General features: G+C 50.9%; 1 protein-coding gene across 3 annotated transcripts in view; it reads right to left on the bottom strand.

Annotated features, from left to right (window-relative positions):
• LOC137485566 (S-adenosyl-L-methionine-dependent tRNA 4-demethylwyosine synthase TYW1-like) overlaps window positions 1-21,902 on the bottom strand; it is a 100,861-nt gene that overhangs the window by 55,216 nt on the left and 23,743 nt on the right. For all 3 annotated transcript variants that reach the window (XM_068210105.1, XM_068210104.1, XM_068210106.1), the window contains exons 8-10: window positions 16,229-16,281; window positions 12,982-13,100; window positions 3,838-3,947 (exon numbers count right to left, since the gene is read on the bottom strand). In XM_068210105.1, the coding sequence (XP_068066206.1) occupies window positions 3,838-3,947; window positions 12,982-13,100; window positions 16,229-16,281 (282 nt within the window). The remainder of the gene's footprint in view (window positions 1-3,837; window positions 3,948-12,981; window positions 13,101-16,228; window positions 16,282-21,902) is intronic.

Below are 21,902 nucleotides of genomic sequence, written 5' to 3'. Positions count from 1 at the left end.
GAGGGCTGAGAAGAACAGCTGGAGCCATCCCAAAGCAGAGGGGACACCAGGCCAGAGCCAAGGCCCAGGGAGCAGCTCTGCAGCACCCAGAGAGCAGCAGCACCCACTGCCTGGGGCTGGGTGTGCCCTGGGCACTGCTGAGAGCAATGTGCTGGTAACACCTGAGCCAAGATTAAACACTTGAGCCAAGCTCTCCGCTGCTGAGTGCGGAGACACAAACACACACACAGGGCAGCTCAATGCCACCCTGAGCAGGAGTGTTAAGAAAGCAGCCCGGGTCGTGGCTGTGCTGCTGCTGCTCCCTGTGGGACTCCAGGAAGGACAGCTGAGCACAGCTCCCCAACCACAGCAAGGGACTGAACCCTGACTGGAAACAGCTCCACAGAGGATGTGATCAAAAGAAAACCCAGCACATGGCACAGTCCTGAACAGCCACAGACCTTTCAGAAGGAAAACACAGGGAGCTCAAATGTAGCATCCACGTGAAAACACCACCTGAGTCCCACTCCTGATGCCCACGGGAGGGAGGGGGAGCTGGATGCTCCTCCAGCCCACCCACACCTGACCAGGTGCTCAGGACCCTGGATGAAATCAGCTACCTCCAAACAAGCTTTTGTTCCAAATATGTCACTTCACATTTCTCTGACGTGCCTTGATGTACTCAAATCCTATCTGAGGCTTTGGATTGGGGACTGGTCTGTTTTAAAGATAAAAAACAAAGACTGGAGTGTGAATCCAGGTCCTCAGCTCCCTTCTCGTTGCCTTGACGCTGCAGTACAGAAAATTACAGCTCTGCTGCAAAGCCCAGATAAAAGAGGTGTTTGTGGCTCCAGCCTGACATAGCAGAGCTGGTTTGGAATCAGAGCAGGGCTCAGTGCATTTTCAAGCAGCCAGGCTCAGTCCTGAGGAAGTGACAGGACTAATGGTTATTCCATAGAAACCTGACAGCACTAAATGAGAGCTTTATTGGAGAAGAAAGCAGCATCTCCAGCACACGCTGAGATTAAAGGACTAAGTTTCATATTCCTAAAACTACTGCACGTCAATTTTGGAATTAATTAATTTCTCTTTCTCAGCATTTTGCATCTGGACTCTCAAAATTACCCTGCCAGCTTTATAAGCAGACAAACAAAATCCCAACATCTCCTAAAGTTTGAGTGGAACTTTCCCAAAACAGTTTACAGCAAACCTGGTACATCCACCCAGAGGAGGGAGGGGGTTTGTACACAACCATTTGAGCACACAAATCACCAGCCCAGCAGGGATAAACTGGCCAGGATTGGTGTATTCCAGGAGGGCAGGGTCTCTCCTGAATCCCTATGGCTCTGCTCCTGCCATCAGCTCCCAGTAGAGCACATCTCCCTGGAAAAGCTGATTCCAGCTGCTCCACTAACTTGGGAAAAGACAGCATCCCCTGGCGCAGCACTCTGGGGAGGGTGGGGGCTGACTCTGGTACCCCTGTCAGGACCTGAGCAGCACCACAAGAGCCTGGGGGCCAGGGGGATGAGAGACCTGCTCTATCCATGCTGATCCATGGGTACTCTGAGGATTTCCTGGGACAGGTCATGCATTTCTCTTTGGTTTTTTCCCTTTATTATTAGACTCCCACTCTCCCATTCCAGAGTTATGTTTCCGTCCTGTGTGTGCCCTTTGCAAGGGCACAGAGATTTACAAGTCACTCCCCAGAAAAATGTATCCATCAAATAAACTTTGCAGCCTCGCTCCCTATCAGTGAAGTGTCTCTCCATCATTTAATCCAAGAGAGAATTATGGGGCTTTAATGGCTGTGCTCTCCAAACCCAGCACAAACTGTGGCAACTCTAAAGCAGAAGATGATTTATCATCACCCACAGGCACCCAGAGTACAGAGGGCTATCCTGTAGGGTATCTTAAAGGATAAAGGGACACAAGAATTCTGTTCCTTCAAAGGAAATCTCATTTTTACTGCAATGGGTCGGATGAATAAAGCACCAGATGAGCTCACCTGTTTCTCTGGCCCATGGAATGGGTGTGTGGATGGATTTGCCTGCAAAGCTGTAGGACTGGGACTGCAAAGAGCAGCACCAATTTATTCAGATGGCTCAGGGAGGTACCTGAGCAGCACACCCAGACACTCCAGCCCTGAGGACTCCCTAGCTCAGACACTTCCCATGTTTTGATTCCCCAGAAACCCAAACAGTCTATGTCAAGGGCCAGGGTCCAACACCTCAGCCCTGCTGGGACACCTCTGGAGTCCCTCTGGGTTCCCAGCCAGTGTTGCAGGATCAGACACATTAATGTTGGGAAATGGAGATGGAATCCAACCATTCCCCCAGCACTGCTAGGTCACCATTAACCCATGACCCCAAGTGCCATTCCACACAGCTTATAAATCCCTCCAGGGATGAGGACTCCACCTCCCTGGCAGCTGTGCCAGGGCTGGACAGCCCTTTTCAGGAAGGAATTTCCCCAAAATCCACCCTGAGCCTGCCCTGGCCCAGCCTGAGGCTGTTCCCTCTCCTCCTGTCCCTGTTCCCTGGAGCACAGCCCAACCCCCCGGCTGTCCCCTCCTGTCAGGAGCTGTGCAGAGCCACAAGGTCCCCCCTGAGCCTCCTTTTCTCCAGGCTGAGCCCCTTTCCAGCTGCCTCAGCTGCTCCTGGGGCTCCAGCCCCTTCCATGCATCCATTGGCTCGACCATGATGTTTCTCCAGGTGCCCCTGGGGTAAAGCCCTGCCCTGAGTGTGCCTCTCAGCCCCACCAAACTTCCCTGCAGAGCTGTTGAGGATGTTTCAGTACCACCATCCCCTGGGGCAGGGGATGTTTGACACAGTGCCAAAGAAACCCCCGGCTCAGGAGTGAGGCTTCAGTGGAGCTGCTACTCCAAACCAGCCACGTGAGGAGAATGAAGCCCATGGGGCCCTAACCTGAGCTATTTTTCCACCCATTATCCAACTGCAGAGATTGAGACAGAGCAGCTCTGCTCTGCTGACAGAAGGGTTTTGTGCCTCTCACATTCTGGATCCATTGGATTCTCTTTGAGCACAGACAACCTAAACAACCGGGTTCCCAAAATGACAGCCAAGGCCAGGGCTCATCTTGCACATTTTATGGCTGTTCCACTCCATTTGTGCTGCTCAAGGCAGTTGGGGAGAGCAGAACCCTGGAGCTGTCCTGCCAAGGTGACCAGCCCCACCAGCACACACAGCTGACCTTGGGATAGCAACCAGATCATCACATTTGGGAAATAAAACCTCCAGCCCTCTCTACATTTATAGACACAGAATATAAACTTGCAGGGAATTTCTGTGGGAAGCAAGCTGCAGTGCTTTCCAGAGTTGCTGCGGAACTGCAGCTTCAGTCACAATCACAGGTACTCAATAATTCCTGGAAATCAAAATCCCCTGCTTGCTGCTGTTTCATTATTCATGAGACAAACACAACCCAGAAGTGCCAGGGCTAACACAAAGCTGGGTGTTAAGGCTGGCAGTGTACTTGCTGTCAGGTAAGAGGCTGATTGCTTTTGCTTCCTACCTGCCCTCACTCCTCCAGAGGAGCCAGGATCCCCCATCATCCAGGCTGGCTTTAACCACTGTGGAAGGCTCTGTGCACACCAAGGGAAAGGATTTGACAACTACCAGGATGCACCAGAGGCAACTCCACTCTACTCCCTCCAGGCAACAGCACATACTCAGTGGCTGAGCCTCATTTCAGAAGACATTAAATGTGCCACAGCAGTTTCTTCTCCCCCATCCCCCCGATACCCTGAACCTCAGGCCTCCTTCCCAGAGGAGCAGAATGTTCTCACCTGTTCTGAAGATTCTCCTCTAACAGCACCAGGGGTGGGGACAGAGAAGTTACCTTTGAACTGCCTGATCATGTTCTGGTGCTTCTCGAGGGCCTCCTGCAGGATCAGCTCAGGCTGGTCCATCTTCCACCGCCACTCGGTGCCCACGGGGTTCGTGTGGTGTCTGAGGGAAGAGGGGACAGTCACTCACTGCCACCTGGAACCCACCTGGAGAACTCACCTGCCACCCGGGGACTTTGGCATCGACAACAATCAAAGCAACTCCTGCTGCTGCCCCAACCTTTGGATGTCACCTCTGAACACAACTCTTAGACCCCTCTCCTACAGGCTATGGTCTCCCAGAGGGAGGAATGGGCCTTGTGGATAATCTTACACTTTATACAGATATTTTGAAGCACAGGTGAAAGGTTTCTAATCTAAAATAATGTCTGCAAAAACCTCTGTAAAGAAAGGGAAACTGGTTCTGCCTCCTGTTCTGCCCACAGCTGCACCAAGCTCTGGAGAAAGAAGGTTCCAGGCCATTTTTAGTTCCATTTCAAAGGTACTAAGCACCACCCTGAGGACAGGATTTGTCTGTACCCCAATCTTTGTGTGGTGCTCTGGTACCAGGAAAGATGAGGGCAGGCTCCTCCAAACCCCCTGAAGAGAGCAGGAAGCCTGCCCTGTACCAGGGATCCATTCCTGGGGGATCTGGGTCATCTCCCAGATTTTAATCCCCCTGACCCAAGCAGACTGCAGTGGAAAAATCCAAGATCTTCCATCTGAGGAACAGCTGGGCCACACTGGGGTGGGAAGCCAACCTTGCCTGCAAAGGATCACTGTCCCCATATTTTGTTTTCTTCGAAAACAGCAAAAGCCAGCCCAGGTAAATGTTCCCAAGCACCTGGAAGATCCATGGAGTTCCTCCTCATTTCTTACTTTATTAGCATGAGAGGATCATCCAGCCCTTAAATATCATCTTAAGGAAGTCAATGGAATTCTGTGTTTTCACCTCCTTGTTCTCTGTCCATCATTTCCTGCTTCATCCCAAAATATGCTCCAAAAATCCCTTCAGATTTTCCCTACCACTCCCCTGGCAGCCCACAGAGTTCATTAAGAGCAGCACATTGTGCAGGGTCTTTCACAAAAGCTCCTGGATTAACCCACCTCTGGACAGGAAAACAAGGCCAAGCAAAATACACTCCTGACACACTGTTTTCCAGCCAGGTGACCTCTGCTTCCTGCACCCCTCTCCACCATCCCTAGCTGTTGGATTATGCCTTGTTCTGACTCAGAGATAGGGCAACTGAGAGGCATTTTAAAAAGTTTTATTCCATTTTCAGTCTCATGAGAAGGGTGAGACCATACAGATGTTATAATTCACTCCATCACAACCAGAAGCCAGCTATTTCCTAATTACCAATACATTATAAGCATTCCTTGGCCTATCAGCTTTTGCCACACCATGCTGTAAATGCCTTAAAGCCAATCATCTAAAATTACCCCTCGTGGGTCCTCCTCCAGTGCATCTTTCATAGCTCTATTTCTCCAAAGTCTTATTCACAAGGCCATCCTTTGAAACTTCTTTCTAGTTCCATTTCTCTCTCAACAATGTCTGTCCTATTCCATGGTATTTCTAAGTCAGCCTTTCTTATCTCAAAGTTTACATACAGCTGCACACTATGTGAGCTTTCCATCAAGCTTTGAGAATTCTCTGCAAATCCATTTCCCACATTACCCCCTCTCTCTCGAATGGAAAAAAACTTCCTTGATGGCCTTGTCCATCATTTGTCGTGCCCAGTGAAGTACATAAGGCACTATTACTAACATTGTCACTGTAACAATTAATGCATATAAACTGTCCAGCCCTGGGGACACCTGGGAAGTTACAGCTGCATTCAGCCTTCCAGCTCCAGGGCATCAGGACAAGACTCCCAGCATTCAAGTGAGGGAGAAGGGACAGAGAAGCATCTTCTCAGGATGAGGGGGCTGGTGCAGTCCTCACTGGAGACAAGCAAAAGGCTCCCAATGACCTCTGGAGAGAGGGGAAGGGATTCAAACCAAAAGAGAGTAGGTTTGGGATGGACATCTGGAAAAAAATTCCTTCCTGGGAGGGTGGGCAGGCCCTGGCACAGGTGCCCAGAGCAGCTGTGGCTGCCCCTGGATCCCTGGCAGTGCCCAAGGCCAGGCTGGACAGGGCTTGGGGCAGCTTGGGACAGTGGGAGGTGTCCCTGCCATGGCAGGGGTGGCACTGGATGGGCTCTGAGGTCCCTTCCAACCCAAACCAGTCTGGGATTCTGAGACTCTCCAAGTGAGAAACACCTTCAGCTGCACTGTCTGATAGTGCTAAAACACAAACTCCAAACCTAGGCTCAATAAAATCAGGCTTTTGGCCCAAATATTTCTTCATCCACTTCAAGAGCAAAGATTCAAACACTTCTCAAACTACACCACCTCAAGGATCCTTTAAGCCAAAACAGCTTTTTGAATTTCCCCTTTATTTCCCCATCTGGCAACATGGAAAGTTTTCTGAATGTCAGCTATAAAAGGCATTTATAAAACTTTTCCACGTTTAACTGCAAAACTTGTACCTTGTATATTTAATAGGGCCAGCTGGCAGGAAATCAATAGGCCCTGGGTGCACCCTGGACAGCTATTAGTGTCCAACAGGCCCTGCATTTTTAACACATCCTACTGTTTAATAAACACACCAGGTCAGGTCTACAGAGCTGCTTATTTGGCAAAAAGGAGGTTCCCTGCCAAGAGGAGGATAAAGCAGTAAAGCCTTGGGCTCAGGAGGTTGTTGCCCAGTCCCCAGCACAGACAGAATACCAGAGCCACCTCCCCATTGTCCCCAGGCTCTGTGAGCTCTCATCACCCACCTCTGGCTACACCAGCACTGAGCAGGAATTTGTGTCAGGGATTCCTTCCTTCCTTCCCAAAGTAACACAAATAAAATGAAATCTCACCCAAACCCACACACAGCAGAAAACCTTGATTTTAGCAGAGATTCCAGGTGTGAAACAGGTTTGGTGTAGTCCTTCAGAGACACCTCAGTGCCACAGCCCCACAACTGCGGGGAACACGATGGGAAGCTCCTGCTGGCTGCCCTGGAATGCCCCCAGCCACCCAGCCTGCTCCCATCCAGCTTCCCCTGCAGTCTCAGCACACTTCTGATCCACCAGGAGCCTGGGACAGCATTCCCAGTGTCCCTGGCAGGTTCTGGGACCCCTGTGAAGGTGCAGCTTCCCAGGGCTGTGATCTGCCTCCCCAATTGCTTGGGGGCTATTTTAATAAATCAGCTCTTGCTTTATACATTCTGCAACTGGTTATTAAGAAGCTCTGAGGGCAGATACAGCTCAGCATAAAATATCATTTACTGCAGGCATTGACTGAGCCAGGGTGATACCTGGTGGGGAACAGGAAGGTGAGGAAGTGCTGGTGGCGGTGACATGAGAGGACAGAGCACAACACTCCCAGGGAGGGAAGGAGCAGAATAAAAATAAGAAGAGTTCAAGAAGCAGTCTCAGTGAACCCTGAGAGCCAACAGGGAGATCCCAGAGGAGAAGAGCTTAAGGGAAAAGAACTTCAGGAGAACTGGCGGTTTTGGAAGCCCTATTAAGGCAGAAGTGCAAACTGCAGCAATAAAAAGCAAAGACAAAACAACAAAAATCAATCTGCTCTTCTGCAGCCTCGTGAGCCTCCAGCTGCAAACAAAAGGAGCACAAAAACACTGGGGCATCAGCAGCAAGGGGAAGGCAAAACATCAGCCATGACCAGGAAGGGACACACAAAAGAGATCCCAAGGACTTTCCCTGGAATGATGGGAGGAGAAAGAGGGAGACCACAAAAAAAGCTTGGCCAATGCACAAGCCAACCATGTTTAATGTTCCTGCTGGTACAAAATGAAACCTGGCTCTACCTTTTCTTCTGCACCTCCTGACAGCAACAGGAGGAGCCCAGCCTGGGCTGGGCAGAGACCAGGACTGACATACAGAATCTGAATTCAATGTTTTCCCTAGGATGGGTAAAGTTACCCTGGAGCAGGCTGGATAAATTGTCTGACAGGACCAGAGGATGCCAGGGGTGGCTTAGACTGGATATTAAGGAAAATTTCTTCATGGAAAGGGTTGTCACAGGGCAGTGGTGGAGAGGTTTAAAAGCCCCATGGATGTGGCACGTGAGGACAGGGTCTGGTGGCCTTGGCAGTGATGGGGGAACAACTGAACTCAAGGATCTTGAGAGGGCTTTTCCAACCAAAATAATTCTGTGATTTTCTTCCAATTGAAACCTTAAAGATGGTTTTCAGCTCCATCCCAACTCTGACATGCTCCCTTTTTAAAGAGCAGGATCTCCTGGAAGGCAGGTGATGTTCAGTGTCCTGTGCTTGTATCCACCCACCCATCCCATCCCGAAGCTGCTCAGCACAGCTGCCCGGACCGTTCCAGAACCCACCTGGATGTCAAAATGTGCAAATTCACTTTAAAAGCCCCCGGTCACTGCCCTTCATCAGTGACTGCTGGACCTTCCACCATCCCCTGCAGGGACACCCAAGGCCCAGTGTGGACATTTCACAGCCCATAATCTGTTTATATTCACTACTGAGGCCACAAATTTGGGAGCTGATTGTAACAAGTCCCAGGTCCTTCAAGAGGTCCAAGTCCAGGAGATCACAAAGTGCTATAAAATGAAAATCAGAGATTTCAACCCACACATTTTCTCCTAGAAACACCTCAGATGACAGAGCTGGCAGAGCAGCACATGAAGGCACTGAGACTTTCTTTTACCACTTTTTTTACCAGGGGCATGAACTGGGCACACTGATGTGCTGTCCCTCACCCCATTTATTTGGTCATTTCAGGAGCTCCTGGCAGACAGGCCCAAAACTCAACAAACCAGTGAAGAATCCAATGTGAGGGATGAACCTTGGTCACAACAGATCCCTTCTGGAAACAAAACCATAACCAAACTGAAACCCTGGGAGAAAAGAGCAGCAGCTGGGCAGAACTGGGGCCTGGGGGCTGGACATGCTCAGAGACCCTGTGAGCTTTCAGGCTTAGCTTCCAGATGTTCCAAACCTGCAGTGTCCACTCCTTTGATATGAATACTTCCCCTTTCCCTGAGGAATTTACCCTCTGGAATCAAGTTAGATACTGAGGAGAAGCTTTTGTTTTCATCTGTTTTCAGTTTCTTAATTTTTTTAAAGACCTTAAGTACTTCTTTTATGACAGATTATTAATTTTTAATCTCTGCATTTTGCAGGGCTTACTGTGATGCCTGGCTTTTGGCCACCCACTGATTTAGTGTCTGAACACAACTTCAGTTGCTGTCTACAAGCATAACCTGAAACCTTCAAGCACAGGTAAAAGCATGAAAGTTAGAGCAGAAGAAATATGAGCCAATTTCTTCACAGGATATTTCACTCTGTCTGCTTTGCTGTCTCCTCAGATGCAAAAGTAATAAACCCTATTAATTTAAATCTTATTTAGCTGTTCCATCTCTCCACAATAATTGATTGGGCTTTGGACACTGAGCCAAAAACCCTCATCAAATCAGGTCTGTCTGGTGCCTGTGCTGCAGGGAGGTGTCACAGAGCTCCAAACCCACACTTGCTCTAATTGATTAAAAGATTTGGTCACTTGCACATTTCCATTTAGGCAATTAAGCTAAAGAGACACAGCCTCAGTGAGAGCAGCTGGGAGCAGGGATGGAGAGGGACAAACTCCCTTGGAGGACAGGATTATGACTGGGGATGTTGCAGTAATTCAGGTGTGGGGTGTCCCCCTCAGTGTTTTTGATGGAACAGCCTTGGGGGACATCAAACAATCCACCTTGGAGAATCATGGAATATCCTGAGCTGGAAGGGACCCCCAAGGATCATCCAATCCAGCTTCTGGCCCTGCACAGACACCCCAACAATCCCAACCTGGGCATCCCTGGAGCTCCTGGAGCTCTGGCAGCCTCGGGGCGTGCCCATTCCCTGGGGAGCCTGGGCAGTGCCAGCACCATCTGGGGAAGAGCCTTTCCCTGATCTCCAGCCTGACCTGCCCTGGCCCAGCTTCCAGTCTGCTTTTCCTGTCCCTGATCTCCAGCCTGAGCCTGCCCTGGCCCAGCTTCCAGTCTGCTTTTCCTGTCCCCACAAAAAGCTGCCCCATAACCCTGCATCACCAAGCTCTCTGAGCCAGTGAGGGGGCCCTGGCAGCTGTGACAGCTCCCAGGGACAAGGGGGACAAGAAGAGCATCCAGTGCAGTGTGAAGCCACATCTCTGACAAAATCCCCAGTTTTCTGAGGATGTTTGGATACTGGCTCCACCCACGAGCTCTAGTGGAGGTGTTCTGCCCACAGCAGCTGGAACTGATGCCCTTTATGGCTCCAACCCAAACCAGTCTGTGATTCCATAAGTACTGGTTTGGGGCCAAAATGTGTCAGTCAAGACCAGCCAACTCCAGTGATATCCAATTCCCAGGGAAAGCAGCTGAACTGCAGCTTTCTTGCCAAAGTGAGGAAGAGAAAATAAACAGACTCCTTGGCCTTTCCTTCAGCCATCCGGGAGAGCTCGGTTGGTTGTGCAGTTGGAAACATTGGCAGAATCTACAAATGTCAAAATCCTGAAAGAAGAGATCAAGAAGGAAGAATCCCAGCAGCCTTATCTGCAAGGCAGCGTGCAGAGCTGCACGAGGAGCCCAGCACAAAACCTGTATAATCAACATTCTGCCAGAAGCAGATCAAAACTGGAATTTCACATGTCTGCACCAGCACAACGGCACCTGCTGCTCAGGAGCTGCCTTGTTTATCCTGCCCAGCCATCAGGGCCTGCAGTTCCACTTCAGTCTCACACGCAAGGTGTGGGGGATAAAACAAGAAGCACAGACAGGCCTGACTACAGGGTTTGGGAGCTGGGGTGGCATAGGATCAGCAGGAATTGGGTGTGGCAAGGAGGGAGGGAAGATCCCTCTCACAGCCACATGAAGGCTGCAGCAGCCCAGGCATAGGAACTGGAAAAGTCACCAAAAATAAACCTTCTTTCAGCAGCAGTTCTGGTTTAAGTCAAGCTTAATGTCCTAGGATGAGCCTCAAACTGAGTCTTACATCTTCCGACTTAAACCCTCCAGTTTCCAGGGGAGGCTGAAGACAGCCAGCTGCATTCCATATGGGAGAGTCCAACACCTGCCACCCACCTCACCCAGAGCAGGGAAATAAATGAATCAGTGCTGAAACCTCTGAGCTCAGTGCCCTGGGAAGCTGTTTCCTTGCACTCAGGCTGGAGCCAGCAGGAAAATCAGCACTGTAGCACTCATTGTCATCAAGCTGCTGCTGCTGCCAGATCCCTCTGAAGTGACAGGTGACAGTGACAGGATGATGAGTAAGAGACACAGGGAACAGTGCCACCTTCTCTGGGTCTCTACACTAATGGACTGATTTATCAATTATTGATAAATCTGTACTATCTCATTTATCAGTTTCTGCACTCTCCAGTTCACACCTGCTGGATTTCCCTGATTCAGCCTATTCCACATCCAGGCTGCTAGCAAAAAAATCCTGAATGAGGGCATTTGGAAGAGAAACTGGGAAATGCTCTGTGGAACAATGCGGGGAACAAAGCCCCTCATCCTGACCATGTTATTGTTTGCTGTATAGGATGTACCTTGTGTGTGGGGACAGAGGGACAAGCATAGGCAGGGCAGTGTCTCTTCCAGCACAGTCCCACTGCAGGACTCCATGCACACCACATGGAAAACAGACACAAGCAAAAGGTTTTCCTTGTCAGGCACTGCCCTGCTCTGAAGCAAAGAAGAAGCTGCACATTAAAAATGCCATTTTCTGCCTCCTTCCCAGCCAGGAAAGCCCAGGATGAGAAACGCCCATCCAGAGCACCAAGAAACCCTTTGGAACAGACTCCCAAATGCAAGCTGCACAGGATGCCCTGTGTCCAGTGCTCACATTTAACACGGGAAACAGCTTCCAAGCACCCTCCAAGTTAGGGCAGTCCTTTAAATGCCCCCATGAAATATCTGCATTACTAAAACCTGAGGACTATGAAAGACAGAAAGGGGCACTCAGAGGAATTTGGTTGGCTTTGCATGGAAATATTACCAAGAATCCCAGAATGGTTTGGGTGGGAAGGAACCTTCAGGCCCATGTCATTCCATCCCCTGCCATGGCAGGGACACCTTCCACTGGCTCAGGCTGCTCAGAGAATACTCACTGGGATGCTGGAACACCATCCCCCAGGCCGGCGGATGGAATGGGTGTTACTGGCAGCCTGGGCTAAGGTTTAAGTCCCAGAGGAAGTACAGCTCCCATGGGATGATTTAGCAGGGTGGAAAACAAAAGAGCTCAAAGCACAACCTCCCTCTCCTCCCACTCCAGGCGCTCTCACGTCACTGCTGGCATTTCTGCTGAACCTCAGCCTCTCTTCCCAATCCCACCCTGCACTCCCCCAGCCTGGCACACACCTCCCTTGGAAGCCCAGGCAGGAGTGAGTGAGTAGTGCTAGAAAAGCTCTGATCCAGCTCAGCTCCTTTCCTTCAGGAATTCACCACAAAGTCAGTTCTCTGAGGAAAGAGGAGACTTTCCTGGCCAATGGGAAGTCATTGAGTTGAAGACAGGTTGTCCTGCCTGGAGAGAAGGAGGCTCAGGGGGGACCTTGTGGCTCTGCACAGCTCCTGACAGGAGGGGACAGCCGGGGGGGTCAGGCTCTGCTCCAGGGAACAGGGACAGGAGGAGAGGGAATGACCTCAGGCTGGGCCAGGGCAGGCTCAGGAGGAATTTCCCCATGGAAAGGGTGGTCAGGCCTTGGCAGGGGCTGCCCAGAGAGGTCTGGAGTTCACATCCCTGGAGGTGCCCAGGGAAGGGCTGGATGTGGCACTCAGCACTATGGGCTGTGACAAGGTGGGCATCGGGCACAGTCTGGACTGGGTGATCCTGGATGGCTCTTCCTACCCCAGTGTTTCTGGGATTTATCAGCTGCTGGTTTAGGAAAGCAACAATTACTGAATGATCACTTTTCACTTGTTTAGAGCAGTGGAATTGGTGGGGGTGAAGGTGCATTAAATATGGAAAATGGTCCCATTTCCAAAGACACTGCCATTGCTCAGCACCTTGAGGGGTTCACACAGCACACCCAGCCCACGCTCCCCAGAGCACAGCTGGCTCAGGGACAGCTGGCAGTGTCCCACAGAGTCCCCACCCTGGCCAAAGCCCACGGGTGCCTTACCTCCAGCAGAAGACACACTTGTTGGCACAGGCCAGGCTGGGGGTGGCCTCCATGCAGCGGTGGCTCTCAATGCCATAGAAGGTGTGCTTGTAGCAGCCTCCGCGGCCCCGCAGCATCGACTGAGGGCAGGGAAACACACAGGGAGTGTTAAAAACCTAGCTGGGGCCAAACTGAGGGCAGGGGAACACACCCACCCACCAGGAGAGTTACAAACCCAGCTGGAACCAAAGTGAGGGCACATACACACAAACACACACAGGAGAGTTAAAAACCCTCATGGGGCCAAACTGAGGGCAGGGGAACACACATACACACAACCAAGGAGAGCTAAAAACCCATCTGGAGCCAAACTGAGGGCACACATACACACACACAAACACACACCAGGAGAGTTAAAATTCCCCATCTGGAGCCAAAGTGAGGGCAGCTGTGGATCTGCTCCCTTCAGCCTCCTCTGACTTCAGTTCCAAGTCCAGCAATGCCCTGAGCAGGGCTGAGGGACACCAGTACCATCTGCCCCGAGAAATTCCCAGCTCCCTAAAAAACCTGACTCTACATGCACCCTTGCAGCCAGACTGCATTTAGGAGGTCAAACTCATCCCTGTGTTAGAGGAGAAAGAACTTTAAGCTGCTCAGTCCCTTCTCTGGCAAACCCCAGCACAACAATGTGCTTTCCTGCAGCTTTTCAGCCTCGGCCCATGAAGAGCAGGTGAAGCCTCTTGAGCTGCAGAAAGTGTTCCTGGAAAACCTCACTCAGGAGCAACAAGGATCCATTTCAAGGCTGTTCTACTGAACACTCCATTCTTTTCATTTATCTGGCAGAGTATTTCTTGCAGCACTAAATTAAATAAATGCTCTGACCTTATAAACCCTTATTCAGAGCCGGCAGTGGCTCCAGCAGGAGGCTGCACTTCCCTTCCCAGCACAGCCACAGCAGCTTTCCCAACAGGATTCAACTCCTATTTATCATGCAGGTTGCTTGCAGAAAAGGCTGTCTTTCATTAGCTCAGTTAAATAATAATAAATGAGAAAGCAACTTTACTACTCTCAAGAGAAAATCTGAAATAAAACACAGCAGCTTTCAATCTCCCTTCCTCTTCCTGGAGAGTCCTGGTGATCCAAGAGAAAGGAGCAGCAGGGAAAAATCTACAGCTAATCCCTAACTGGCTCTACAGGTGGAAGATTAAATGACATGGAAAATGCTGTTGATTCTACCCATTCTTCAAATGAGAGAGACTTCAGGAGATTCACAAATTCAGGAGAGCAAGTTATATTTGGCTTCTCCTAAGGCAAACAGACTCTTCCTAAAACATACAGGTTTTCTGTTTTTTTCTGGAATTTGACAGAACCCAATCTTTTCCATCTGAGATACCTCTATGAAACTCCACTTGATAGCGATCCTGCCAGCCCTGCTCCTGCTTTCCTCTGATACAAATCTCCACAAAGGCTCCTGAAGGCTCTCACACACTGGCGTGAACTTGAGGCAAAGCCACTGCCTGGAACCAATTTCAGCTCAATTTATTAGAAGACTTTACATTCAATTCCTGCTTAAGCTAAAAATAGTGTGAGCCCATCTAAGCACACAGAGCTGCTATTTATTTTGTGAAATGGCTTTACAGTGCTGCATTAAAGTCTGGGTCTTTCATAAAAATAGGTTCTCTGCTTTCCTCAGTCAAAACATGGAAGTTTGGCAAGTTTTTCTTTGAACGTTTTGTGGTCATGTCTGCCACTAACAACAGAAGAGGGAAATGGGTGTAAGAGTGACCAGCAGAGTAGCAGTGGGATCAGTGCATCCCACACACTCCTGACAGCCCAGGGTGGGCTCTCTATGCTGCTCAGGAGAACAAAGCTCTTGATGAAACAGTTCATTGTCACCAGGCACTACAATGAAAACTCTCTGCAGCCACCCTGGGATGGCGTCCTAAGGGCTCTTTCAAAAATAAACCAAGTTAATCATGCAGCAAAGGAGAGCTCAGACAGCCAGGACTGATCACTGCCACAGCACGGGAATTACAGATGTGCTAGCATCTTAACAAGGTGCTGATTCCAGAGGTTCCCATCCAGGGATGTTCAAGGGTGCAGGATGTTGCAACATGGTGGGTGAAGGGGCTGGAGCCCCAGGAGCAGCTGAGGCAGCTGGAAAGGGGCTCAGCCTGGAGAAAAGGAGGCTCAGGGGGGACCTTGTGGCTCTGCACAGCTCCTGACAGGAGGGGACAGCCGGGGGGTCGGGCTCTGCTCCCAGGGAACAGGGACAGGAGGAGAGGGAATGGCCTCAAGCTGGGCCAGGGGAGGCTCAGGGGGGACACTGGGGAAACTCCTTCCTGGAATTTGTTGTCCAGCCCTGGCACAGCTGCCCAGGGCAAGGGTGGAGACCCCACCCCTGGAGGGGTTTAACAGACCTGTGAATCTGGCACTTGGGGACATGGGGCAGCGATGGCCTTGGCAGTGCTGGGAGAATGGCTGCACTCGATGATCCGAGGGCTTTTCCATCCTTAATGATTCTCTGATCAATACTGCTCCCCAAGTATAGAACACATGAGATTTATGAGCTCCAGAGGGACATGCCAAGGATAGCTGAAACCACACCCACCCTGAAGGGGCTGCAGTTTATTCTCCAGGGCTCTGTGCCTCTGCTGGGAATATTTTTAAGTGTGGAAACTGCTTGAAAAGCTACTGAGTTCCAGCTCCTCCAGGAGCCACGTGCAGGGCTGGGAGGAGGCTGTGTCACACAGGTGCACTCACACCCACAGGTGTTGTACACAGCCACAGAGCAGGGAAATCATTAGCAACAGTGAAATCATTAACAACTCCCCCTGGAAATCTGATCTGATAAATGCTGAGAACCAGGGGAGCCCTGACTGTCACAACCCAGCCCCAGCACAGGGGGTCCAAACAGCCTCAGGTGTGGCAATGGCTGTGGTACCCCTGTTCCACAACCTCACACCAGGGATACAACCTTGCCACTCTTCTCTCACGTGGATTTCAGTGGGCAGAAGATGTTTTAGCAGACAGCAGAACAACAGGAAAAACCAGAAAAGGATGTTCCCAGCTCTGTGCCACAACTCTATTCTCACTCTTTGCAGAGGGATTTTAATAGCAGGAAATGCAAGGTTATAGCTTGAAAGATGGAATTTGGGTTTGTGCAAATAATAGCATATTTTAAATTGATATTTCATCAGGAAATTGGAATACCTAAGTCTCTAGCATTGTTTTTATTTATGAAATGAGAAAAGGAAACAGAATGTACCTTTGTCCATCGGCAGAGCTTCACCCCAGAATGGCTCCCAATGAGTTTATAACCTGAAAACAAAGCACAAATCATCAAACAATTGAGTTTAGCCTACAAGAATTGACACACAAAATATACCAAGTGGTACCCAGAGTGACTGACACCATGGACTCAATGCTGCTCTTCCCCACTGGCCCCAAGCTGACACCACCAGCAATGGCAGTGCCCAGGGACCTCAGCCAACTGCAAATGGTTCCTTTTAGTGGGACATGGATTGATATTGCTGAGTCTGGTTTGAATCAGGGTGTCCAGGGGACTCCTGCATGGACAGGATGGCAGAGCCTGGCTAGTCCAGGGACAGCTCACAGACCCAGAGCAGGATAGGGAACGAGGAGGGTGTCCCTGGCCCCCTGACCCCAGAAGAGCTCCCACCCAGCACCCAGGATCCCTGTCCCAGCCTGCAGGACAGGAGCTGATCCCCTGTGCAGCTGGGAGGGCACAGGAGGGGAACACAACCAGGGCTCAGCCTGAACCCCACCTGAGCTTCACCAGTTCCACAGAGGGAGCTGCTCCTCCACACCCAAAGGAAAGCTGAGCTCAGATCAGCTCCTCAGTCCCCAGCCAAGATCAACACAATTCTATTCCAATGGGTCCTGGAGGATTAATTGCACAATGTTCGTTAAGCACTAAGTGCTATTATTACCCAAACTGCCCAAGTGGGGTTTTATTCCTCTTTGAGAAAAGTGCTTAGAGGCCAATATGTCTGAAGGATTCAAAATCCCTCCAAAATCAGCATAAAAATAAGAGGGATTTGAGACACCTGGCTGTGTCCCTCACAGTGGCGTTCACACATCACTGGCCTGGCTGTCCCCAAACTCAGCACCTCTCAGCTGCCTACTGCACCTTCCTGCTGCTCTTTTTAACACTTTCAAGGCAAGGAAAAATAGCACATTTTAGCTATCGAGTCTTCTTCCTGCCAACCAGCACAAACTTAACAAGGAAAAAGCCTTCACCTCAGCAAACTGGCCTTCAGCTGCTCCACAGCAGCAGCACAACTGCCCTGCCCTGCTCATCTGTCCCTGAGCTGCTCTGGCACAGCAAGGTCCCAAAGCAAGGAGAGAGCAACTGCATCCCAAAGTCCCCCACACCTGCAAGGACACCGAGCCAGCCAGGAACTGCAGGAGCAGCAGATGCCACACCAGCTGCAGCAGGCAGAAATTCAACTGTGTGCACACAGACAGGGCTAACAGGGAGCCAAGCAATGCTCTGCTCCTGCCACTCAAACCCAGCAGGGACCGGCCCAGGCTCCTCTGCCCACTCCACATGATGGTGTTTGATCCATCTCCTCACACTGGAATATAAAGGCAGAAGGCTGGAGAGGGACTTGGGACAAGAGGTAGAGGGTCAGGACACAGGGAATGGCTCCCCACTGCCAGAGGGCAGGGATGGATGGGATCTTGGGAAGGAATTGTTCCCTAGGAGGCTGGGGAGGCCCTGGCACAGGGTGCCCAGAGCAGCTGTGGCTGCCCCTGGATCCCTGGCAGTGCCCAAGGCCAGGCTGGATGGGGCTTGGAGCAGCCTGGGACAGTGGAAGGTGTCCCTGTCCTGTTCCCTTAATGTCCCTTCCAGCCCAAACTGTTCTGGGATTCTGTGACAGCCCTTCTAAGACAGTCCCCAAAGCCACGTGCCACCCTGGAGACAACTTTACCTCAGACTGGCTCAGAGCATGCTGGTGCAGGTTCCAGGGACACAGCCACACACACACAGCTGCACGTGGCTGGAACCCAACACCTCCCTGCCCTGGCTCTGTCCTGCCTCTTTCTGCAGCTTTTCTCTGCAAACAGCTTGTCCAGCAGGGTCTAATCTCAGCTGAGACCTCCCTGCTAAAACGTGTGGTGTGTCCTTACAGGATTTGTGGATGAGAGCTGAAAGGTGCTGCATTCCTCCTCCCTCTAATACAGCTACCCAAGGCACACTGCTGCTGTCACCCAGCACAGTCCAAGCCTTATTTTTCCCATTTCTCCAAATCCAGCACCACCAGTCATATAAGATTATTCTCTCACAGATCACTTGTCAGCAACAGCAACATGGCTGCTTTCAAATGGGTTTTGCAGAAAAATTACATTGGAAATAGCCCACCCAGATCTGCTACTGAGCTGTTTGAAGGAAGAGAGGAAGCAGCTGAACTGAGCAAGGTGCCAAGCTCCAGAGCTCCAGCATTTGCTCTTAGGTTCCTTTAAATCAACTTCCACCACGTGGAGCACCCACAGCTTCCTTTAAAGGCCAAGAAAATTGTACATGTTCAACATCAAAACAGTCTTACAAACACCAGCCAGCTTTGGGGATGAGAGGGGGGTTACTCATCTCTGTCATTGCCAGAAGTCCCAGCTGTGGTGACAGGAGGGAGCAGCAGAGATGTGCATAACCCTAAAGCTACAGAACTGGGGTCCTGCACCATGTGGGGAACTGGGAGAAGGTGTGGTCACCCAGCACTAGGTGCTGGCCATGCCAAGCTTCTGACACTTTGGAAGGAGAGAAAATACCAGAGACCAAGGCTGGGCACTTGCTCCAGCCCAGCTGCCAGTGAGCAGAGACTCTACAACACTGCAAAGCCATTCTTCAGCACTGGCTGCGCTGCTGGGAAGGAGGCAGCAGAGCAGTCTGGGCCAAAAGAGAGGACAAAAGGTTAAGCAAGAAACTGGGAGTGTCCTAAAATCACAAAAGCGTTCTGGCTGGAAAACCCCCGTGAGATCATCCAGCCCAGCCATTTTCCCCCCTGAGCCTTGTCCCCAAGTGCCACACTCACAGGGCTGTTAAACCCCTCCTGGGATAGGGACTCCACCCCTGCCCTGGGCAGCTGTGCCAGGGCTGGACAGCCCTTTCAGCAAGAAATTTCCCCAATGACCACCCTGAGCCTCCCCTGGCCCAGCCTGAGGCTGTTCTCTCTCCTCCTGTCCCTGTTCCCTGGGAGCAGAGCCCGACCCCCTGGCTGTCCCCTCCTGTCAGGAGCTGTGCAGAGCCACAAGGTCCCCCCTGAGCCTCCTTTTCTCCAGACTGAGCTCCTTTCCAGCTGCCTCAGCTGCTCCTGGGGCTCCAGCCCCTTCCCAGCTCCGTTCCCTGCCCTGGACATGCTCCAGCCCCTCAATGTCCTCTCTGCAGTGAGGGCCCAAATCTGACCCCAGGATTGGGGTGTGACCTCAGCAGTGCCAGCACATGGGGACAGCACATCCTTACTGCAAAGCTTCAAATTAAACATGTGAAAAACTGTCATCATAACCAGCCTGAGGGTCTCCAGCCCTGTTCTCACACTCCAGCTCCTGCTGAGCCTCCCTTCAGGAAGCTCAGGCCAGCTCCACTCTTCCATCAGCTTTGTCACAATGTCCCTGTGGCTCTGCCAAGGCCAACGGTGCTTGAATCCATCCTCCTGATGGCCCCAAGTCTGGAGCTGTGGGTGCCAGGACTCCCTGTGAACACATTCCCCCCTTGCTCTGAAGGGCCGTGACTCTTGACCAATAACTCTAAGTGGATATTTGGATACAGCACCTTCCAAACAATCCAGTGTTTGATGGACCTGCTGTTCCCTACCCCTGTGTACCTTCAGACACTACAGCTGAACAAACCAATCCATTTATTATTTCCACAGCCTAATATGCAAAGGATCCCTTCAATTATGAGCAGGCTCACAGTAATCAGCTCAGCTCCCAACTAAAGGACAAGAACATCTCATCTGAAGGTTGGGTATGAGTTGATCCTGCTCTAGATGATAAATTTTAGATGATCTATAAGCTTGCCAAACTTCACTGAAATTAAGTGTCACTTTCATAGACGTGAATTAAGCTTTGAATCAACCTTTGGGGTGAAATGAGTGTTATCAGGCAGTAAGACCAGGCTGAGGAACATGTGGTGACTGCTCACCCTGACAGGCCAACTAGAGTTTCACAGAGCACAGAGGGACTGGAGAGATGGCCAAAGTCACAGCTCCTGATTGCTCCAGAGGCGGAGGCAGGACTGTGCTCAGCTCTCTGGAACCACATTGCAGCATTTCCACTCCATCCTGGAAACAAGAGTTTAAAAGTCCTTTCTCTAAAACTCAAAGAACTCCTGGAGGGAACCAGCTGAGCTCTCAGCACTGAGCCAGGACACTGCTGTCTGTATTCCTAGGGCACATTCCAGTATCCAGGTGCTCTGGATGTGGTTTGCCAGTTTACCAGTGCCAGACACACATCCAATCTTTCCAAGCTCCTGGACATGGATGAATTATGTCCACAACTAAGCAATTCTTTTATTTTTGAGAGCAGAGCAAGTCAGCTGAATTTCTACAAGCACAAGTGTCCCTATCAGGAGCTGTGTTACACACCCTGCACTCTCTGAACAACCCTGAGAGCTGTGCTGAGCAGCCTTCAGGGACTGCAGACCATCCCCAGGTGGCAAAATGTCCAGAACAAAACCCACTGACACTGAATCCCTGAGGTTAGAAAAAACCTCCAAGCCCATCCAGTCCAAGCTGTGCCCAATCCCCATCTTGTCCCCAGCCCAGAGCACTGAGTGCCATGTCCAGCCCTTCCTTGGACTTCTCCGAGGATGGGGACTCCAAACCTCCCCAGGCAGGCCTGTCAAGGTCTGAGCACCCTTTCCACGGGGAAATTCCTGCTGATGTCCACCCTGAGCCTGCCCTGGCCCAGCCTGAGGCCGTTCCCTCTCCTCCTGTCCCTGTTCCCTGGGAGCAGAGCCCGACCCCCCGGCTGTCCCCTCCTGTCAGGAGCTGTGCAGAGCCACAAGGTCCCCCCTGAGCCTCCTTTGCTCCAGGCTGAGCCCCTTTCCAGCTGCCTCAGCTGCTCCTGGGGCTCCAGCCTCTTCCCAGCTCCATTCCCCGCCCTGGACATGGTCCAGCCCCTCAGGGTCTGCATTGTCCTGAGGGGCCCAGGGCTGACCCCAGCATTGGAGGTGCCTCAGCAGTGCCAGCACAGGGGACAATCCCTGCCTGGTTGACACCTCCCAGTTCAGATCTCTGCATCACCAGAAGTTTACTTTCACCTAAAATTCCACAGCAAAAGATTCAATACTGAAAGAAAGAAGGAAATCCATGGTTGAAAAAGCTCCAAAAACCACAAGGAAAAGATCAAGCCATCCTTTTCCAGGAGTGCAGGCTCTGTCTAGATTGCAAGGCAAGATGTATTCAATTCCATCTGTTAGAGGTGTGGCAGTTATCTTCTCTTAATTGGGCAGTTTTCCTTCTCTCTTCCACAACCAACCCTCCCTCAGGGGAGACATCTGCTGATAACGGGCTATTGAATGTCACTGCATGACTGATAAGAACTGTAACATCCCATTGTGAGATGCTGAGCCCAGAGGGAGGAGCCAAGCATTCCTACCTGGATATAATCTTGAGTTTCTGGAACACCAGCATGGCTTTTCCTGCACTGGATTTCCCAGAAGAACAGCTGCCTCTTCCACTGCCTCTTCAGAGGAAGACTGCACCCTTTTCTACAGGATCACTGCTCCAACAGAACCACACCTGACAGTCCAGGAGGGCTGCAGACACAATTCCAATTGGACTGCTGCCAACACCCTGTCCAACAGCGTGTCAGGTTTTATTCTGACTCTGTCAGAGTTGTTTTGGTTTACTACATTGTTTATCTTTTTATTTTCTTCCCTAATAAAGAACTGTTATTCCTGCTCCCCTATTTTTGCC

The sequence above is a fragment of the Anomalospiza imberbis genome, chromosome 20 (assembly GCF_031753505.1).
Source record: "Anomalospiza imberbis isolate Cuckoo-Finch-1a 21T00152 chromosome 20, ASM3175350v1, whole genome shotgun sequence".
Taxonomy (NCBI): Eukaryota; Metazoa; Chordata; class Aves; order Passeriformes; family Viduidae; genus Anomalospiza; species Anomalospiza imberbis.
This window is presented reverse-complemented; position numbering and strand designations above follow the sequence as displayed.